This window comes from Pezoporus occidentalis, unplaced genomic scaffold (assembly GCF_034315485.1).
Source record: "Pezoporus occidentalis ecotype Australia unplaced genomic scaffold, CSIRO_AGI_Poc_V1 ctg34, whole genome shotgun sequence".
Classification (NCBI taxonomy): domain Eukaryota; kingdom Metazoa; phylum Chordata; class Aves; order Psittaciformes; family Psittacidae; genus Pezoporus; species Pezoporus occidentalis.
The window spans coordinates 3,522,386-3,541,133 of record NW_026915376.1 but is presented as its reverse complement, the minus strand read 5'-3'; the positions used below and the strand labels follow the sequence as shown (position 1 = coordinate 3,541,133).

The following is an 18,748-nucleotide window of genomic DNA, read 5'->3' as shown; positions in this document are numbered from 1 at the left end:
AGGGTTATGACAGACTTTGCTGGTGCTAAGTGCCTGTGTTCTAAATCCAGGATATTCCAGGTAATTAATCTCTCTCCAGCTTTCCTTTTGTTCAGCACTATGTTCTTCAAAAAAAAAGATCTCTGGGAAGAAATTGCCTGCTTCCCTAAATGTCACTGCCACCGTGATTCTAAGAAAACACGTAAGAAGACATCTCAATGACTGCAGGTGGAAAAGTTGCATTCATATATAAAAGAAAAAAAATTTCAGAGGATGGCAAAACAGAAGTGCTGTAGAGACAAGCCTCCTCTAGGAGCTTAATTTGGTGTTCCAGGTCAGGTTGTGCCCTGACCCTCACCAGTCCTTGACAGCTCTGCAGAAAAAGCGCCTAGATCAGCACACCAACCACGCTGACAATGCATGATTCCACTCCTGCCACCGTTTTCCCTGTATTTCTAGGGTTGGGAACAGGAAAAAGCCATTCCAAACATATGTGGAGAGCCTCACACACCATACAAGATCATACAAGACATTCAGAGAGGACCTGAAGCAAGAACTAGCCCATTTGCTCTGTACCAGTGGTAAAAACCTGACCGCAGAAGGTTCTTTCAGCCCTTGAAATTGCCCTAACAGTCTACACGAGAACTAGAACTACTGTTGCACTTATTTCAACAGTTGGATCTAAACATCCACCTTCTGCTGCTGCACTTTATGCTTTGGTTTGTGAAACAGCCCATTTCTTCTCCATCTCCCACTCCTATGTCTGTCTCCTGCCAAGGTTGTAGGCTGGATTTCTCATGACTCCAAAAACTCAGTTTTTCATTTCTCACTCCATTATTAAGCTGGCTCAAACAGATTTAGCTTCATGCAATCTCAAAGACTGACAGTCTTATCTACCTGAAAACGTCTATTTACATCTAAGAAGAAAACCCTTAGGCTGAGCAGGGTCCCATGAATTACAAAGCCCACCTGGGTTAACATTGCTTCTGGAAGCGTGCTGAAACACTTTGGATGGCAGGTAACATGATGGGGGTTGTTAGTCTGAAGCTGCTTCCTTGACATCTGGGAATGTCTCTCATGCAAGCAGGAGCTGAGATTTTGGTGAAGCACGACACACTGTAGGTACCTTCTAGAAACACTTTGAGTATCATAACTTAGCAACTAGCATAGCAGCATTAAAAAAATAGTAGTTTATCACCTTCTCTTTTCATAGAAGAGGAACTCTTTATTCCTGGACTCTGCTTTTCCAGGAATAATGGAAAATAAGTCTTCTTTAGGAGGCAGCCACAAGTCCTTTCAGCAGTTTGAGAATGTTTGGAAGACAACAAATTTTCTTTAGCCAAGAACAAACTGCCCATATTTTCTTTATGCCCAATTTGAATAACTGGCCTGTATCACAACAGGAAGAAGAATTCATTGAGAATGCTTGGTGTGGAGGAAGGGAGGCAAAAAGAAAAAGACAGTACACACTACAGAAATCAGCACTGATAAGACTGGAATTGTCTGGCCTCTTTGCACGGATATGCTGTACTGCACTTTGTGGGGCTAAGCAGAGTAGGCAGGTGTTGAGGGTTAGCAATCCTGCTGGTCTGGATGGGAAGGAGCAGTAAAAAGCCTGCTGAATTTACTGGTAATTCCCCCTTTGTATTAGTCACTTCAATAACCCTTGCTTCCCTGACAGGAATGAAACCGGGCTGAGAGTACTATAAAAATAATACATTGGGTAGCAATTTCTCTGTCCTTCAAGACTGTGGATGTATTTGTTACAGTATCACAGTATGCTAGAGATTGGAAGGGACCTCAAAAGATCAAAAGAGCAGGAACACCTAATAATGTTACACAGGAATGTGTCCAGGCGGGCTTTGAGTCAAAGGAGACTTCCCTCAGCCTGTTCTGTCCTCACCCTCACTGAGAAGAAGTTTCCTCTCAAGTTTAAGTGGAACCTCTTGTGTTCCAGTTTGTACCCATTACCCCTTGTCCTATCATTGTTTGCCACTTTGTTCCTAAAGCCTACCCTGCCCCAACTTCTACCTTTCTCAAAGAACATACTGACTTAGGGTTTAGGACTCCAAGGGAACTCAGCTAAGTTCTACTCTCTATTACAAAAGGCATGTACAAACCCAGTTCTGTTCGAGGCTCCACAGTTAAATGAACTAGGACTTGGAACTGGAAGGGTTTAAGAGGAAAAAAAACCTTACAGAGAGGTTACTGGACAACAGCAAACATTGGCAGTAACCAGTGATCTCTATTTTCAGCTTTGAGGAGGGGTGGCAGGATGTACTTTTCTGTCAAAAGCAGGCTTCTATGATCACACACCACCCTTCTGGGTTCATTTTTATGGTTTTGGCCACAGGAAAGCACTGTTTATTTCCCAGTCCTAATTATCTTACTCTGGAAGCTAGAAGCGAGATGGACTGCACCCTGCTTACAGCTATCCGAAAGCAACACCTGGTACAGGGCAGAAACACTTTTTTCACCCAGTTTCCACTTGAAACTAGAAGGACAGTACTTGCAGCAGACACCTAAAACTGTCCACACTCAACTTGACTGCCACGCCTCCTGTGCATCTCCCTAACTGCATATCAAACACAGCCCTGAATCAAGTTAAGGTCAGACACATTAATAAAAATATCATCATAGGGAAATTTCAGGCACACCTGAAGTATTTAAACTAATGAAAGCAGTATCAAAGTCTGTCTAGGTCACCAGCTACTGAAGAAGCAGAGAAAAAAAGTCTCCAACAAGAGGGGTGTTTCCTTGCTACTTATGACAGGCAGATACAACCCTGAACTTCAAACACAAGCAAGCAGAAGTATCCACTGCAGTAGAGCTATTCACACTTAAAGAAAATAAAATGCAAATGGAAGAAAGAAACCAGAACATAAGCACCAAATCTTACTTTCTTCAGTTTTATGAGGTGCAAAAATTCCGTGTTAGACTGTTCTAGACTAAACTCAGAAAGTCACTAATCTAAATTAAGAATAGCTCCTCTGAAATTAGTACAACATTGTCATTCCATCTCTGCCAGTGTTCAAGGCCAGGTTGGACGGAGCCTTGGGTGACATGGTTTAGTGCCGGCTGTCCCTGCCCATGGCAGGGGGTTGGAACTAGATGATCTTAAGGTCCTTTCCAACCCTAACTATTCTATGATTCTATAATTCTAAGTAAAATAAAGTTGACTGATATTATAGGAGATTCTGTTCAGGTGAGGAGATCTGGCTTATAGGCAATAGAAGTTTAAAGACCCACTGAAGTTTGACAGTTAAAATAAAAGTCTCCAAATACAATGATTTGAAAACACTTGCAAAGAACAATGTTTTGTAAAAATAACATAGTGGACTCCTTTGAAAGTAAAGAAAACACTTACTGTGGTTGCATTTGCTGAGGTAACCCAACAGGAGGCTTCTGTTTGATGGTGAATGCCATCTGAGTCATAGGGCCAACCTTCGGTGGGACCTGCACCTTCTGAGAGAAGGTCTGCTGGGCAGCCTGCTGAGGTATGGGCCACGGGGGAACAACAGGGCTCCGGCCTCCAGTGGAAGATGTGTCTTGCATGACTTTATCCTCACAGGAATTTCCTTTTGTTCCTGGTTTACACACGCAAAGCTGCGGTCGCAGGCACATCCCTCCATTTTGGCACGGTGGTGCACAGTTAGCTAAGAAAAGATATTGTAAACAGTACCTGTGAACCAAAGCATGAAGGAAAACACAAACTCCCCACAATAAAAAAAAGGTAACTGCTAATGTTAATTGGAGTAGGAGAAAGCAATACGGCTAAGCTCCACAAAAGATAGTATACAAGGTAGAATAGCTTTTAAACTGCTTTCCTACATAAGACATGGACAACATTTTAACAACTTTGAAAAGTAAAATGCAAGTGAGCTAAAAACCAGGAAATACTTGAAATAAAAACCCCAGTTATTTCAAATCTTCCTGTTAGTGGCCTTTTACACACCCCTTCCTTTCATGCATCCTCCCTCCCCATACTTTAACAACCAAACTGCATCCGCTGAAACAACATTATGCAGATGATAGAATTTTACTACTGATTCAGGCTTGGATTCATTCTATTACTATCTAAAAATCACAGATCCCCTATAGATACCTAGCTGGAATACTTATGGTCATATTACAGATGACAAAAACGATGGAGAAAAGTATAAAGTAATTCAACCCTTCCCCCTCTAAAACCCAAATGAAATTCCTTCCCATATCACCACTTTAGTAACATAAGACACACAAACTGGTACTACAAAGACATAGCTGCACATAGGAGTTACATTCTTTGAAGAAACAAGCAGGTGCTCATGATTATCACAGCTAGCTTCTATACATTCTTTGTACCACCAGTGAAAAGGGAGCAGATTCTTCAAAAGACAATGCACTTTCAGATAGCTGCCTTCAGATAGGAGTAATTACACCGCATTGCTCTATCCACTGACTATAGAAGGAGTCTGAATAATCAGCCTAGACACAGCACCCAGCTCATAGACCTAGTTAACACAGGATCAATTCCATTTTGAGCGAGAAATTTGGAGAAGCAGCAAATCCCACCAAAAAAAAAAGCGGGGGGGGGGAGGGAGGAGCAAAAGTAATTGCTGAACATACGTACACGTAACACTGCAGAGGTACGCCTCATCTGAGGATTTACTTTGGATGCTTAAACTTACAATGCTATCATATTTAAAGAATGTTAACAAAGTTAACAAAACAAATTAATTCTCTTACCCAGAGAACATAATTGAACAGTAGAACGCAATTCTAATTAAAATAGCAATCAAAATAATTTCTTCATTAGTCCCATTAGACATGGCATGCAAAGAAGCATTTGTAAGAATCACTGCTGAGCTACTTTACTCCTACAAATGGATACTGTTGTTGGATATTGTTCAGTTGGGATCTTTTAACTCAGACAAAATTATATGCCAGATGATAAAGTCTACAGGTTTTACTAAAATAGGTAAGACCATATCTTAAACCATAACATGTGATTCTGCACCATATTCAAGTATATCCACACAATTATTCTATTCTTTTAAAAAGTCAGTCCACAGTGCTCATCCAAATAAGTTTGAGTACTTGGCACTTAAAATTATTTTAATACATACATTTATATGTAAAAATAAAGTACATAAGCATACATATGAAATAACTTGTTAGGATGAGACTGTGTTAATTTGAAGAACCAGTTTGCCAACAGACAATACCATCTGATACAGATATATCATGAATACCACCTATATATGACACCAGAGCTGCCCTCAACTTTAACTTTGCATGGGGTTCTTCTCACATGTAATTCCCCCTTCCATGTTTTTCTGCAACATCTCTCCTTCCCAATACTACGTAGCTGAGCTAACTTAATTATGTACTATGAATCTCCCTGCAACAAAAAAGTAATCATTTGCTTACTTATATTTCTGTTTATTTTTCAGGCTATATATTGTCTTTGCTGGAAAACTGAAGACCATTTTCATTGTAAACTTCAGCAGCTGTAACTTTCACTGTAAACTTACAGCAAGCATATGTTTTAATACACAAGCCAACTCTTTTTTCCACCTGGCTTTTAAGACCTAGATTTTGCTAAGAGTAGAAATTTGCTTATATGAACATGACTGAAATTAATTATACCTTTGGAAAATAGAGTCAGGAGCCTTAAATTCTCAAATGTAAGGCTCACTGACTTTACAGAGGCTCCAAAATCCAAACACTGACCCCATCATGAAGGTCATCTGTTAGAAAATGTGCAAAGATCACAGTGAGACAGTCTGGGCGCAGAGCTCTTTAGAAAATTATCACATAAAAACTACATTTAAAAAATCATCCGGATTTGCAGAAGTCCCATTTTTACAACATTAAAAAAATCCACAATCATACTGAACGTGTATTCCTGGAGATTTAGGGACATGCATTTATATCAAACTTCAGGCTTCTTAGCAAGCTGCTTTAAAAAAAAAAAAAAAAAAAAAAATCAAACACAGCAGTAAGTTCACAAGACAACCCCAGAAGTCAATATAACATCCACCCTGCTAGGACACTGATCAGTGTGTATCTCCTCTCTCAAAAGTGAAGTAACAACTCACACACCTGCAAAAGACAACCCTAAGAAAACCACAACTCTTTTTTTCCTGAAAGCTGTGCTTCAAAAGCCTAAGAAAACTTACTTAGGTTTTCACTTACCAAAGCGAACATAACAAAACTGCAATGAATTGAAAACTATGCAGCTATTTTGAAATTACATTATCTTTTTTTACCAAAACAAGTTTCTCAGCTCTACGTATACACAAAGCACATGAAACTCCACAGGACAAACTGCATTACTCTAGCTGGCCTTACAACAAAAAAAGCATCAGCAGATCCAGCAACTATGTTACAAAAGACCTTTTTTTTCTCAGATCACGTGAACAGTGACAACAGGTCAAAAACCTGATCCATTAGATCTTCACAGCAATGCACTCTTTGATTGATGTTCTTGATTGATGTCGTGTAATGTAAGACCACAAAATAAGATTTGAAAAAATACTTTTTTTTTTTTCAGAAAGGCTTTACATTTAAATTGACATAATACAGCAGTTTGGTTTTAAAACTGTTCAAGACAGCTGCAGCATGCCAAATCTATGACCTAATTGTTCTGTTTGAAGGCAACAATAATGGCACATCTAACTGCAAACACCATTATTTTCCATAAAGCTAAGTTTCCAAAACTTGGACCATGGAAGCATCAAGTTTAAAACTGAAAAGGGGGGCGATATACTCCTATTAAAGGCAATAGGCTTGTTCCTATTCAATACAAAGAGGTCATGACTGGAAATTCAAAATGAAGCGTGGCAAAGATGCAAATAATGAGACTAGGCTTAGTGGGTCAGATCAGAGATCCACTTAGTCTAGTCTCCTCTCTCCATTAATTACTAAGGTGGATGCTTTAGGACAGGTGTCAGGACAGGATGACAAGCAGTAAAATGTTGTACCACTACAGCCTTGAAGAATTAAGGACTCAGCAGCTTTCTGAGCAAGAGTCCTGGTTTTGTGTTTAATAACTCTCAATAGATTTTTCTGTCAGAGTTCAATGATCTGCTTTTTGACCCTGTTAGTATACAGCCCCCAAACTTGCTGTGCCAAGAAATTGGTCACATTGGAAGGCCAGGCACAGACAACACAACCAACATCCCCCCACTTTCCAGAAGCTTTGTGAAGGAACACAGGGCCCTTTCAGGCTGGTTCATGTGTTTTAAGACCATGCAATCTACATCTACCAAAAATAAAGCTATGGTGCCACATTTGCCTTGGAAATCCCTGCATCACAAAAAGCTGAAAACATTTTCTGTGGCTGTATCTCCTTTTATGCATCTTTCCCTTACCAACTACTGCTCACCACCATCGCAGACAGAAGAGAGAATTAAAGGGACACATAGCAGGCCTGGTATGGTTGTATTTACAACATTCCTTCAAAAAAGCAAGTATAAAATAAAATTACTATCAGGTTTAAACACACCCCTTCCAGCACATCTATATGTCGCTTTGGGACTGATCTACACGTAGACACTTTTCAGTCCACAGGGTCATGTTATTTTTTTTAAAGAGTATATAATTATTTGCAGGAGCAAGACCTAAAATAAAAGGTTTGTAACAGTTTAAAAAAATGTAAATATTTTAAATCTTCTACATGTACAGAATGTATTTATGTTTTCATATACCAAATTAAGCATAATTTATAATATTAAAACCATAAGTAAAAAATATTATCATATATTGAAGTTTAAATGGAAATTTCTTTTCCAGACATTCTGAAAGACTCAAAATACAGGTACAACTCCACTTGTCATGAGAAAACTTTTATGTTCAATTCCTCATAACTCTTGAATTAGGATCATTAAGATCCAATTCATATGCTAATCACTTTGATTTTACCTTGATTCACAATTACTTTCTTCAGACAGTAACATCTCATTTACAAGTTTATTTCCGTGTGTCTCTAGATCATGTGGAGGATTGAAATGCACAAAAATGTTCTTTTCAGTGAGAAACAGTAAAGAAATTTAAATGTCCCACGAGTTTCCTGCACCCAAGTTTCTAACCTTTCAGCCTCAACTCCACCTTTAAGCATCTCTTATCAAGCAACTGCTGCTGGTTAGCACTTAAAATATTCACAAAAGTTTTTCGATGTCATTCCTGAACCTCTGATACTTTGATATGAAAATTACAACACAAGTGTTGTGAACTTGTGTTATCTCTAGCCCATCCACTAGAATTTTCCTGTTTCCACATAAAATTTGACATACCTTTTTTCCCCTCCTTCCTCTTAGCCACATAGTCAAGCATCAGTTTAATCAGAATGCACTGACTTCCACAAATTTCCTCACTATACACATTGGCACAATATATATTAATTTCACTCATGGGAGTATATAAATCCTGCCAGACAAAATACATGATGGAGGGCAAATAACAGAAAATCTAGTAATTGTAAAGAGATTATAAATGTGGAGCTATTTCAGATTCCAGCATAAACGGGTTGAGAAATGATGCATGCATTAAGTTAACAGAAAGGGGGAAAACCAGCACTGTGACATGAATGTATCTGTACTTACAGCAGAAATTCCAAGTTCCTTTACATGCAACACAGGAATACTGTTAAAGGTATAGCAAATACTGCCTTTCTTATTTCATTAATTCAAGATTTCTATTCTTCAAGCACACAAGAAAACCAAGCCAAAGCTCGTCTTGGTTGAGTGCGCATCCCAAACAAAAAGTTGTGATACAAAGGCACCTTTAACTGCTGCTATGTTAAAAGACAGAGTGACGATCCCCTACGGACTCCAAAAGAAAAGCAGTGAAGCAATTTCTTTGAAGAGCAACAAGCTGTGGGTTCCAAAAGGAAAGAGGCATATTCCACTTTCCCTCAGAAAAATCTGAATACAGTGCTGACCTGCTGGAGAAGAGCAAAGTTTATAATAGTCCCCTGTTCTCTAAATTAGCTCACTGCTTACTTTTATACTTTTATTCTGGATACCATTTTAAGTCTTTTAAGTTATTGTTGGGACTGAGACTTCAACACTGGAGACTAGAAACCCAACGGCTAAGTGAACAAACACCTGGTGCTCACCACCTAATGCTTTTCTGAGGATCTAGGTCTCCGTCTGAGTATCTCCAAACAGTTTTCAAAAGTTGAATTTTACCAGAAATATATCCAACAATTCTACACATTCACTGGGGGTAAGGGAGAAAGGAATTTGTGAACAAGGGTGAAACAACTGTGTTGTAAGACCATTCTATAAAAAAGGTTGATAATATTTAAATAATCAGAATAAATGGCATTAACCACAGAAAATCTATATGACCGCTAGACTATTAATGTAGGAAGTACTACAACCATCTGCCTCTTCTTACACAGAAATTTTGTTTTTATCACAACTATAGGGATTGAGGGAATTCTTTCCCTAAATATATTTCAAATAAAAGCATGTGTCACTGTTGGAACTCTTCACTGGTCCACTTCAAAACATCTGATGCATTTCCACACTGGTGTGGATGACTACATAAACATCCAAGAAAGGAGGGAAACAAAACCCAATGCTTTTGCCATATATATTTCCTTTAAAACAAACATAAATTGGAGTTTCTCCCTTAACCTAGTAACAACATAACATACTTTATTAAGACTATTCTCAATGTACCTACATAGCATTATCGCTAAATGTGAAGATTTATCAGAATTGAATAGCAGCTATACTGAAATACTTCAAAAGCCTAACTTCAGACACATTATTTTATCAATCATAAGAATATAACATACTGTTTGATACTTGACATTTTCATTCACGTTGTGTTTACTGGAGTTTTATATAAATACTTGTTAGGTTGTACAATCTGGGAGACATTTACAAGAGATGGTCAATTGTACATATTCTGACAGTACAAACATTTCACATGGTCAAGATCCTTCTATCATTTCAGTATATCCCCCCCCCCCCAAAAAAAAAAATAAGAAATTAAGAAATCATTCACTACAGAATGGACAAAACCAAGGAACCAAGGAAACCAGCAGATTTGCGTGTTACACACTGGTCTTTCTTACTGGTCAACACTCTCATCTGCAATTCTTTCAATTCTCTTAACCTTTCTCATTATAGTACTTATTCATTTTGTTACAAAATACATTGTAAGAAATAGGCAGGAAACTGAATAAACTATGAGAACCTCAATAATGAGACAACTGAAAATTTTTAACTGGATGCAGGATTCGGACAACTGAAGTGTTACAGAAAATACATACCAGAGAAAAGGCTATTAATCATAATAGCCATTGAAATGCTAAGAACAATAAAGTTTTTCCTAAATCCAACCAACCCTCAATTACAGCTCACCAATTAGTTAGCTTCTCTGAAAACCCACGCCAAACCTGCCATATAGAGATAATAATATAAAAAAAAAAAAGCTTATTTGAATCATGAAAAATCAAATCTTGCCAAAGGACACAAAAATCAATCCCCATTTATCAGGAAGCAGCTTATCAGGAAGCAGCTCTTCAAAACTCTAGGTTTATGCAGGGACTATGATGTGCATTTCAAAAAAGAACATGGAAGAGCAGAACTATTTTAACTCTGTATTAAATGAGTATCTTGCCTTGCTAACATGTAAAATTCTTCCCCTCCAGTGTGCAGTCAGAAATGCAGAGAGATGCCAAAGCTTTGCTTTCTTTCTGTAGGCAATGGAAGGGATCCGTTTTCTAGGAATAAATTAGGCTGAGAAAGTCAAGTTCTGGTGCTTTTAAGGCAGAGTAAAAGAAAAAAAAAATAATAGAAAAACATAAAGTAAAAACCTAAAAAACAAACAAACAAAAAAAACCGTGAACATTCCAAGAAAGCACCTAATACATTTCAGCCTCATACTGGCACTCACTTCATGTGACCAGAGTACACCTAGTCAAAAATAAAACACTAAGCCCTGAAACATGCATACTGTGGGCCTCAGGTCATCAAAACCAAAGGCTTTAGTCTATACACCTGCTTCCATTAGTCCATGCTGCATACTAAGGTAGACAAAGCCAAAGATAAGAATCTGAATCTTGAATTCTCCCCCTTTCCTAAGGACAGTAAGTTAAAAATAAAGCAGAGCATAATCCCCACTGAAGGCTAGCAAGAGTTTTCACACTACAAAAGCCAGTTTATTCCCTGTATACAAAACTCAGAAGTTTTATTTATGTACTACAGTAGCCAGTACCTCAGAGGCAAAATCCAGCTGCTCAAGTAATGGCTTCCAGTTTTTTCAATTTTGGAACATTTAAAAACAACATCAAAGAACAGATTAAAAAGGACTAATGTATAGGTCAGTTATATGGGGCTAAAGTAATTATGTCTCTTTAAAATTGAAACGTTTAATTTTGATTTGGACATAATTTGAAGGAGATTGATACTGCTTTTACTCAGACGATGGTCTTAGAATGAGAAGAAACATTTGGGGAGAGTATGTTATAGTTAGGCTTTGTATAAGCAATGTAAATAAACAGAACTTGGTAAAACTCGAAGCCACAAAACTGATTAAGCACAAGCCACAGGAAACATTTATCACCAGAAAACCTCCATGAAGCACAGCTGCAAACATTTGAGGTACTCAGTTGAAGTGATCTTAGATACCACCATTTCTAAGAGCTGAACTGAAGACAGGAATAGAGCAGATTCTGAGCAACCAATATTAAAATATTTAGTGTCAGAGTTTTATATCTAATAGGAAGTATGATGTATACTTCCAAGTCCACAGGTCTGGATCCTAATCCTATATTAGAACAAGATCAAGGCATGCAACCTTTCCCTCCCCTTCCCCAAGAAAATTCAGGAGCGTAAGCTAAAAGCAACCTAGGGCATGTTCCATCCAGGTCTTGGACAACTAGGGGTCTAGGACTACTGGTGACACTGTAGAGTGCTCTTGCCCTGAAGGAGACACAAAGCTGTAGCATGCTAACTCAGCAACAGCAAGAAGTAAAACTCGAAGGTTAGGGATGAGATGGCTCAAACTGCATTGCAATACACAAGTAAACACCATGCACATTCAGGAACTGAACAATGGGGACCCTTCCTCTGGGCAAGTACTAGCACAGCTTTCTAGTCTCCTTCAGCAGGAACACTTTACTGTTGTATATGTTCTTATTCTGAAAAATAAATTAAACTTTCTTTAATTAAACTAAACATCTATCTAATGTTGAGTCAGGAAGTCCTTCAAAAAGAAAGAATTAGGAAGATAATCTTATAATTTAAAAAAAAAAAAAGGATAACAGACTCTTATTTTCTGATGACCTTTCAAGATGCCCGAGCACATGACAGATAGGAAAGAACTTCATAACCAAACTCAAAGAATCCAGTCCAGCTCCAAATCCAAAATCCTCACCTTATGCCCATGCATGGAATACATAATACGTGCATGTACACACAGAATATCTTCAGCTAATAAAGACACAAGATCCTTTTTTTCCTCTTAATTGACAACAATGATGTACATGGGCTCTACATCTACATAGACAGTAATTCTTGCCCCTATGTGAAATTTACTCTAAACATAATCCTGCAAAACCCACTTCCTCACCTGTTTGTCCCAGGAGCCTTTCTTGCACTTCTACAATAAGGAACTCTTGCTTCAGTATTCCATTAACAGGCAACTCTCTCCTTCCAACTATCATTAGTTAATTCTCATCATTATGTTAGTAAAAGTTAGAATTTCTTCAGGCAATGCTGTTTTTTTAAACCATCTAGTTTGTGAGAACACACTCACAAACAACTGATATCAATATTCCAGGCAAAATATTATAACACATTTTATAAAGGGGTTACTATTGCAATCAAGTGGTTCTTTATCAAATCCTGCATACAGTATATAATTTCTTTCTTGACTTCCCAACATGAAGAACAGCTCCTTGCAACCATTAAGAAAACAAAACCAAAATAAACAGAAGGGCATATATTGTACAAAGTAGTATTAACTAACAAATTTAGTTGCAAGTAACAAAGTACAGGACAACAGTTTGCAATAGGATAAACATGCAACTGAAAGGCAGGAATTCCTACTTTCCAGTTTAGGCCTTCCAAACAGTTGTTACAACTTGTCCAAGTCCACATTTAACCTATGGCTCAATTTCCATAAATGAAATAAATAACAAACCCTACATGCTTTAGGTTTTATTTGCCTTACAGCCATGTTATAGGGTTAATTAATGTTCATATAATGCTTGGATTATGCAACAAGAACTAACAAAACAGGATTTCTCCAGCCTTGGGGGTACCTTATTATTACACTTGCACAGATTATAACCTATGATAATTATGACTGGAAGACAATCTTTGTCATAAACCCTTTCACATGCTTATAACTTTCCAAAGCGATTATTTCTGTGGCTGATTTTTTCCCACCTTTTGTCTTTACCCAAAGGTGAATGTTCCAAACACTTCAAAAAGGTTGGTTTTGATTGTTAGACATCATTCTCCCAGTATAAAGCAATTCTGAATACTTTTATGGCTTCATCTTCATAAGCAAAGTCACATCAAGCTTGAAAAAAAAGTTCTTAAGATACAACTTTACAATGTAAAACTGAAATATGAAGCACAGAGGGGGAAAAGCCTATATGCTCCAAATTGCATAGGGTATGTACCCTCATAAAGGTAGCTCACAGGAAAACAGAAGGACAAACCATCATGCTTCCAAGAGAACATGAATACTGTAAACACAACAGGCAGTTCAACTTCAAACCAAAATTTGGAGGAAGGACTTGAAAGGTCTACTTGTCTCCTCCATACAGATGCTGCCCTCTGACCAACAACAGAAACATTTCAAATACTCCCTGTTGCTGTTGCAGAGGGAATGTGAGGCAGCTGCTACTGCTCCCAGACAGGCTGCCACCCACCTGAGATAGAAGTCCCCAAGGGCAGACTCAGCCATAGTCCCATGCGTGAGAAAGCAGGGCTAACAAAGACCACCAAGACAAAGGGAAGGGGAAGATTAACACAGCCAGGGCTGCAAGACCGTATCTCTTCCCTTCAACCACTTTTTCTGTGGGTTACCAGCAGGCTTATTCACACAGGTGCAGCAGAGCAGAAACACATGCTGCTTGTTCCAGCCTGGGATTACACCTGAGCTAATAAACTTCACTGATCAGAGCTGGCTCTCAGCACTCTGGTTCTGGAAGCACAATGCAGACAAATGGAAGTTGGCTGTGGAAAGTGCCAGAATGAGTCTGGGGTTTATTAGCTCAGGCTTTGCACCATTCAAGAGAATATAAACTGGCCCTAGAGACCAAATAGCTTATTAAAGTGATACTGAACCTGAGCTAATAAACCCTGACAGGTCCAAATGGACTCTACACAAAGTCAGCTCAGGTGTGCCTGCATCTGTGGCACAATTAATCCACAACTGAAATAATCCACTCAAAACTAACTAAAAGTCCACTATCAGAATTAAAAAAAAAAAAAAAAAAAAAAATCCACTTCTTTTTACTGGACACAAAGGGTTAACATTTGTTCAGTTGTAGGATTTCTGTTCTTCTGAAAGGATCATCAGGAGGTTCCAGAAAAGGAGATAGCTGGCTTTTATGACTGTGAGACTAATCTTCCATAACTAAATCAAGTCAATGCTATCTCATGGTTTGCCTAAGTTACAAAACAGACAACTTCAGTACATTTAGTACTTCTCTTGGCTTGCCAAGAGAGGGGTAAAACTCGGAAGATCCAAGCCAAGTGTATTATACCACTGCTAGGATGTACCAGAGCAGCATCAGAACAGACAGAAAAAATATTTAATGCTAAGGAGAACCCAATACCAGAGACACAAAATGAGACAGAATGGTCAAAGGGAAAAATCACACACACACCCCTTTCTTTTAACTCTTTTCCTGCTACTCTATTCCTCCAAACACTGTATGAATGAACCGAGTAATTCTTTGATTTAAGTAAGATTCTACAGCTATCACATAAAAACCTAATTGTCTGACTTAGTCCTTATTGAAGGCCGTAAAACCAGACAGGAATTAAAAAATTTAAAAAAAAAAAAGAAAGTTAAAAAGAGAAGACAATAAAGAGAACAGTTGAATGACAATGGAAGAAATAAAAAATAATAAAAAAAACAACAAAAAAGGAAACATAAAGGACAAAAAGCAAAGAAACCAATAAAACTGCTTATTTTATTAAAAATAAAAAAAATGTTTAAAAGGAAGAAACTTGAAAGTTACTGGAAGACAGAAAGAGAAAAAAAATGAAAATTTGGGGAGTGTGTCTTCAAAATAATGACAGTAGGATTTCAGTTGAAATAGTTGAAATACAGCTTTTTAATTAATATCCCCAAATTATTAAGAGGTTCCATTCACTGTGATTGGGCTTTCAGCTAAGGGAGGTGTTTAGTAAGGTTTGAGATTAGTCTCAAAATACCACCGTAAACTGAAGAAAATAATTTTAGTACTTGTACCATGTGTTAAGCAAAAAAGCTGACTCACCTAACACAGCAGCGTGTATTTCAAACTGAAAATGCTAATTTCCTACCTTAATTTCATCTTAAATTCATGTCTAAATTGGTCAGGGAAATTGTAAAGTTTTAACAGCCTATTGTAATAAAGCCTTTGCTTCTTGGCAACAGTTCAATACAGGTCAAAGGTACTTGACCTTCCTGAGGATTATAAATGTGATTGATCCCTACTGTGAAAAATCCCACACAGGGACAAAAGCCACTACAAAAAAGCCTAAAGTTTGCACCTTAAAAGCATTGTTTACTCCATGATACCCCAAGTCTCAGTCACAGAAGTCTGTCCTAATGAACTAAAGTGATGACCCAAGAGCTTCCCAGAATAGCTGACACCTAAAGGGGTTTCCTGAAGAAAAAAAAGTATGTCACTTGTCTTACATGACATCATGGCAACATCACTTCCATTCAGCCATGTACAGTCATCCTGAATCCTGCCTAAATTGGCAGAGATGCTTCCTCTTTCACATTAGAAAGGTCAACACGAGTATAATTACATTGACTCTGTGTTATTTCATGCACATACTTTGTGTTTGTAAGTATCCCAGTAAAGGTACATCTCTCCACACGTCCTTCCCCAAATCCATCTCTTTTGACTTGTTCAACGCTTCAAAAATTCCACACCCAAAGCACAGGATCTTCATGCAGGCTGCTGGTGAAAGGACAGTATGGGGAGATGACAACTCCTTGCTCTCCACCTGTACTCCTCTGGCAGGTTCTTTACCCTATTAAGCCCCCACGTTCAAAACAACTCCTAACACCCAAGCGCTAATGTGTGTGGACTTCACCACAAAAACTAATCAGGCTCTCTCCAAAACTGCAACACACATAAGAGGCACCTGCTGCTCATCCTTCAGCAAAGCTGAAGATTAGCAAGGAGGTACTTAGGGACGAAACGCGCTACAACTGCAGCACGCTGATGCTGTGAGAGGGCTTGAGCAAGCATGCTGGTGGGATCTGTAACTCAGCCAGCGCCTCTTTGCCCACAGCGAGTATCAGCACTCACCACATGCCAGCGCGGTCCCCACAAGTCCTCCCGCTACTGGCCTCAGTGGTGCCGCCACGCTCCATCCCAGCCCCCTCGACCCGCACTGGCTACTCACGTTTGATGCACCTCTGGGAGCCCGTGGCTTTGCTCCAGCCGTGGCAGCACTGCCCCCCGCAGACGTTCACCCTGCAGGAACAGCAAAGAGGGACGAGGGTCCGGCGGGGCCCCTCCCGGCGCCGCTGCGGCGGCGGCCGGCCCCGGGCCCCCATCCCCAGCCGGGCCGCGGGGCGGGCGCTGGGCCGCGGAGAGAAAAGGCGGGAAGAATCAAACCTCCCGGCGCGTGGCGAAGGTAAGCCCTGGGCCCGCACCGGCTGTGCCCGGACACGCGGGACGGGGCACCCGAGCGCCGCAAACCGCAAAGGCGACGGGGCCGCAGCTCGCTCCTGGCAGGGCTGCGGGGATGGAGCGCGGGCGGCCGCGGGGCTCCTCGCCCGCTCGACGCCTCAGACCGGGACCGGCCGCGAGCTCCGGGGGGCGGGGGCTCAGGTGCCGCGGGGAGGGTTCGCAGCCAGCCGGGCACCGGTAGCGCCACGGTGCTCTGCAGGAGCCCAGCGCCGGATGCCCCCTGCCCCTATGCCCTCCGTGGGGGGAGGCGGCAGCGGGCGCGGTGGAGATACTCGGGGCGGCGGGGAGGCCGCGGGCTGGCGACACCGCCTCAGCCGTGCGGGGGAGCGGGGGGACGCGCAGGGCACGGCGGGCGGGAGGGCGCCTTACCCCGGCAGCGGCGGCAGCTGGTGCTTCTGGCGGAGGGGCAGCCCGGCGCTGCTGTTGCCGTGGGGGCCCGGAGGCGGCTTGGGCCGCGAGCTGAAGCTGGCCGGCTTGGCGAAGGAGGAGGAGGCGCGAGGAGCGGAGTTGGTGTGGACCTGCCCGGCGGGGCTCAAGCGGAGCGGGACACCCGCGCCGCCCGGCTTGCTCATCCGCCGGGTCCGTTCCAGGGTGCCGCCGCTGTAGCGTGTGTTGAGCTGTACGTTAAACGTGCGCTGCTGCTGCTGCTGCTCCCCCCCGAGGAGGGTCGGGCGCTGATGCCGGCTGCCAGTGGAGCCCCCCCGGCCGGGCTGCAGAACGTACGTGACCCTCCTCAGCTTGCCCTTTTCGGAGGCTGCGAGCGCCGGTGACAAAAGTGCACAGGCAGTGAGGAGGACAAGGAATCCCCATCCGAGCCGAGCCATTTCCACTGCGGGACCCCTACAGTCGCCGAGCTTCGCGGACCCCCAGTGCAAGGGCTTCCTCCTCCTCCTCTTCCAAAGAACGCCCGTGTGTAACCTGCGCCCGCCGTGCGGATTTCTCCTCCGCTCGCTGCCCCCCAACCTGCTCCAGGCGGGAAGGGGGATAGGGGTAAAATAAAGCCTCAGGTTCCTCCCTCCCGCCCCCCAAACTGTTAGGAAAGTTCAGCAAACACGTCGCCCCGTGGAGCAGGAAAACATCGTTGGAAGAAAGGAAGCGGCGGGCGCGAGCCGAGCTGCGAGCCGGAGCGGGAAGGGAGGAGGAGCAGCAGCAGCAGCAGGGGAAGGGTATTTGCTGGAGGGGGGTGGTCGCAATGCGGAGCAGATGTTTCGGTTGCCGGAGCTGCCAGGGGTCTGCGTGCGGGTGCAAGAACCGGTCTTTAAGGCACTGCGGGCTGGTAAAACCCTTCCGAGGAGTTCCTCCGCGAGTGAGTGTGTGCAGGAGGGGATGAGGATGCTCCTGCCCCGGTGCCGGCCCCACGCAGCCAATCTGGCCGCCGTGACGTCAGGCGGCGCTCCCGGGGCGTGGGGCCGGGGCCAGGTGACAGCGGTGGGGCCGGGGTGGCCGCGGGGGTCCTGGGAGCTCAGCGCCGCTCAGCGAGCCTCGGAAGTACCTGGTTTAACTTCGGGGGCAGCGTACCTCCAGCTTTGCAACAGCGTTTCTGTCCTGTTTTAATGGAGGTAAGGCTTTAAACCCTCGAAAGGTTCATACGCGTGCTTCACTTTGTAGGTAGGAACTTGGCGAAAGCGCTTACACACGTTAAAAGTAATCACGTTCATCAGCGTCGGACTGATGAGAGGCATAGGTTTGAGATTGCTCTTAGGGGACATCCTAGCAGGAGTAAGAGGGACCACATTCTTGGTTTTCTTTATGTTTGTAAGGCAGTGTGTTTGCCTAAAGAACAAAATACAAGCCACAGTTGTACACTTGGAATTAATACACAAGCAAAACTGCCTACGTTTTTCTCCAGTGTGTCTTGACCGATGTCACCCTTAAGCACTCTAA

At 41.7% G+C, this 18,748-nt stretch overlaps 1 protein-coding gene across 6 annotated transcripts in view; it reads right to left on the bottom strand.

Annotated features, from left to right (window-relative positions):
* Positions 1-18,208, bottom strand: part of LTBP1 (latent transforming growth factor beta binding protein 1) — a 196,397-nt gene extending 178,189 nt beyond the window's left edge. For 3 of the 6 annotated variants that reach the window (XM_062629565.1, XM_062629567.1, XM_062629570.1), the window contains exons 1-3: positions 17,234-18,208; positions 16,575-16,645; positions 3,347-3,635 (exon numbers count right to left, since the gene is read on the bottom strand). In XM_062629565.1, coding sequence (XP_062485549.1) covers positions 3,347-3,635; positions 16,575-16,645; positions 17,234-17,688 — 815 coding nt within the window. In that variant the 5' untranslated portion in view covers positions 17,689-18,208. The remainder of the gene's footprint in view (positions 1-3,346; positions 3,636-16,574; positions 16,646-17,233) is intronic. The other 3 variants (XM_062629568.1, XM_062629569.1, XM_062629571.1) reach the window with 1 other exon arrangement.
* Positions 18,209-18,748: the final 540 nt, after the last annotated feature.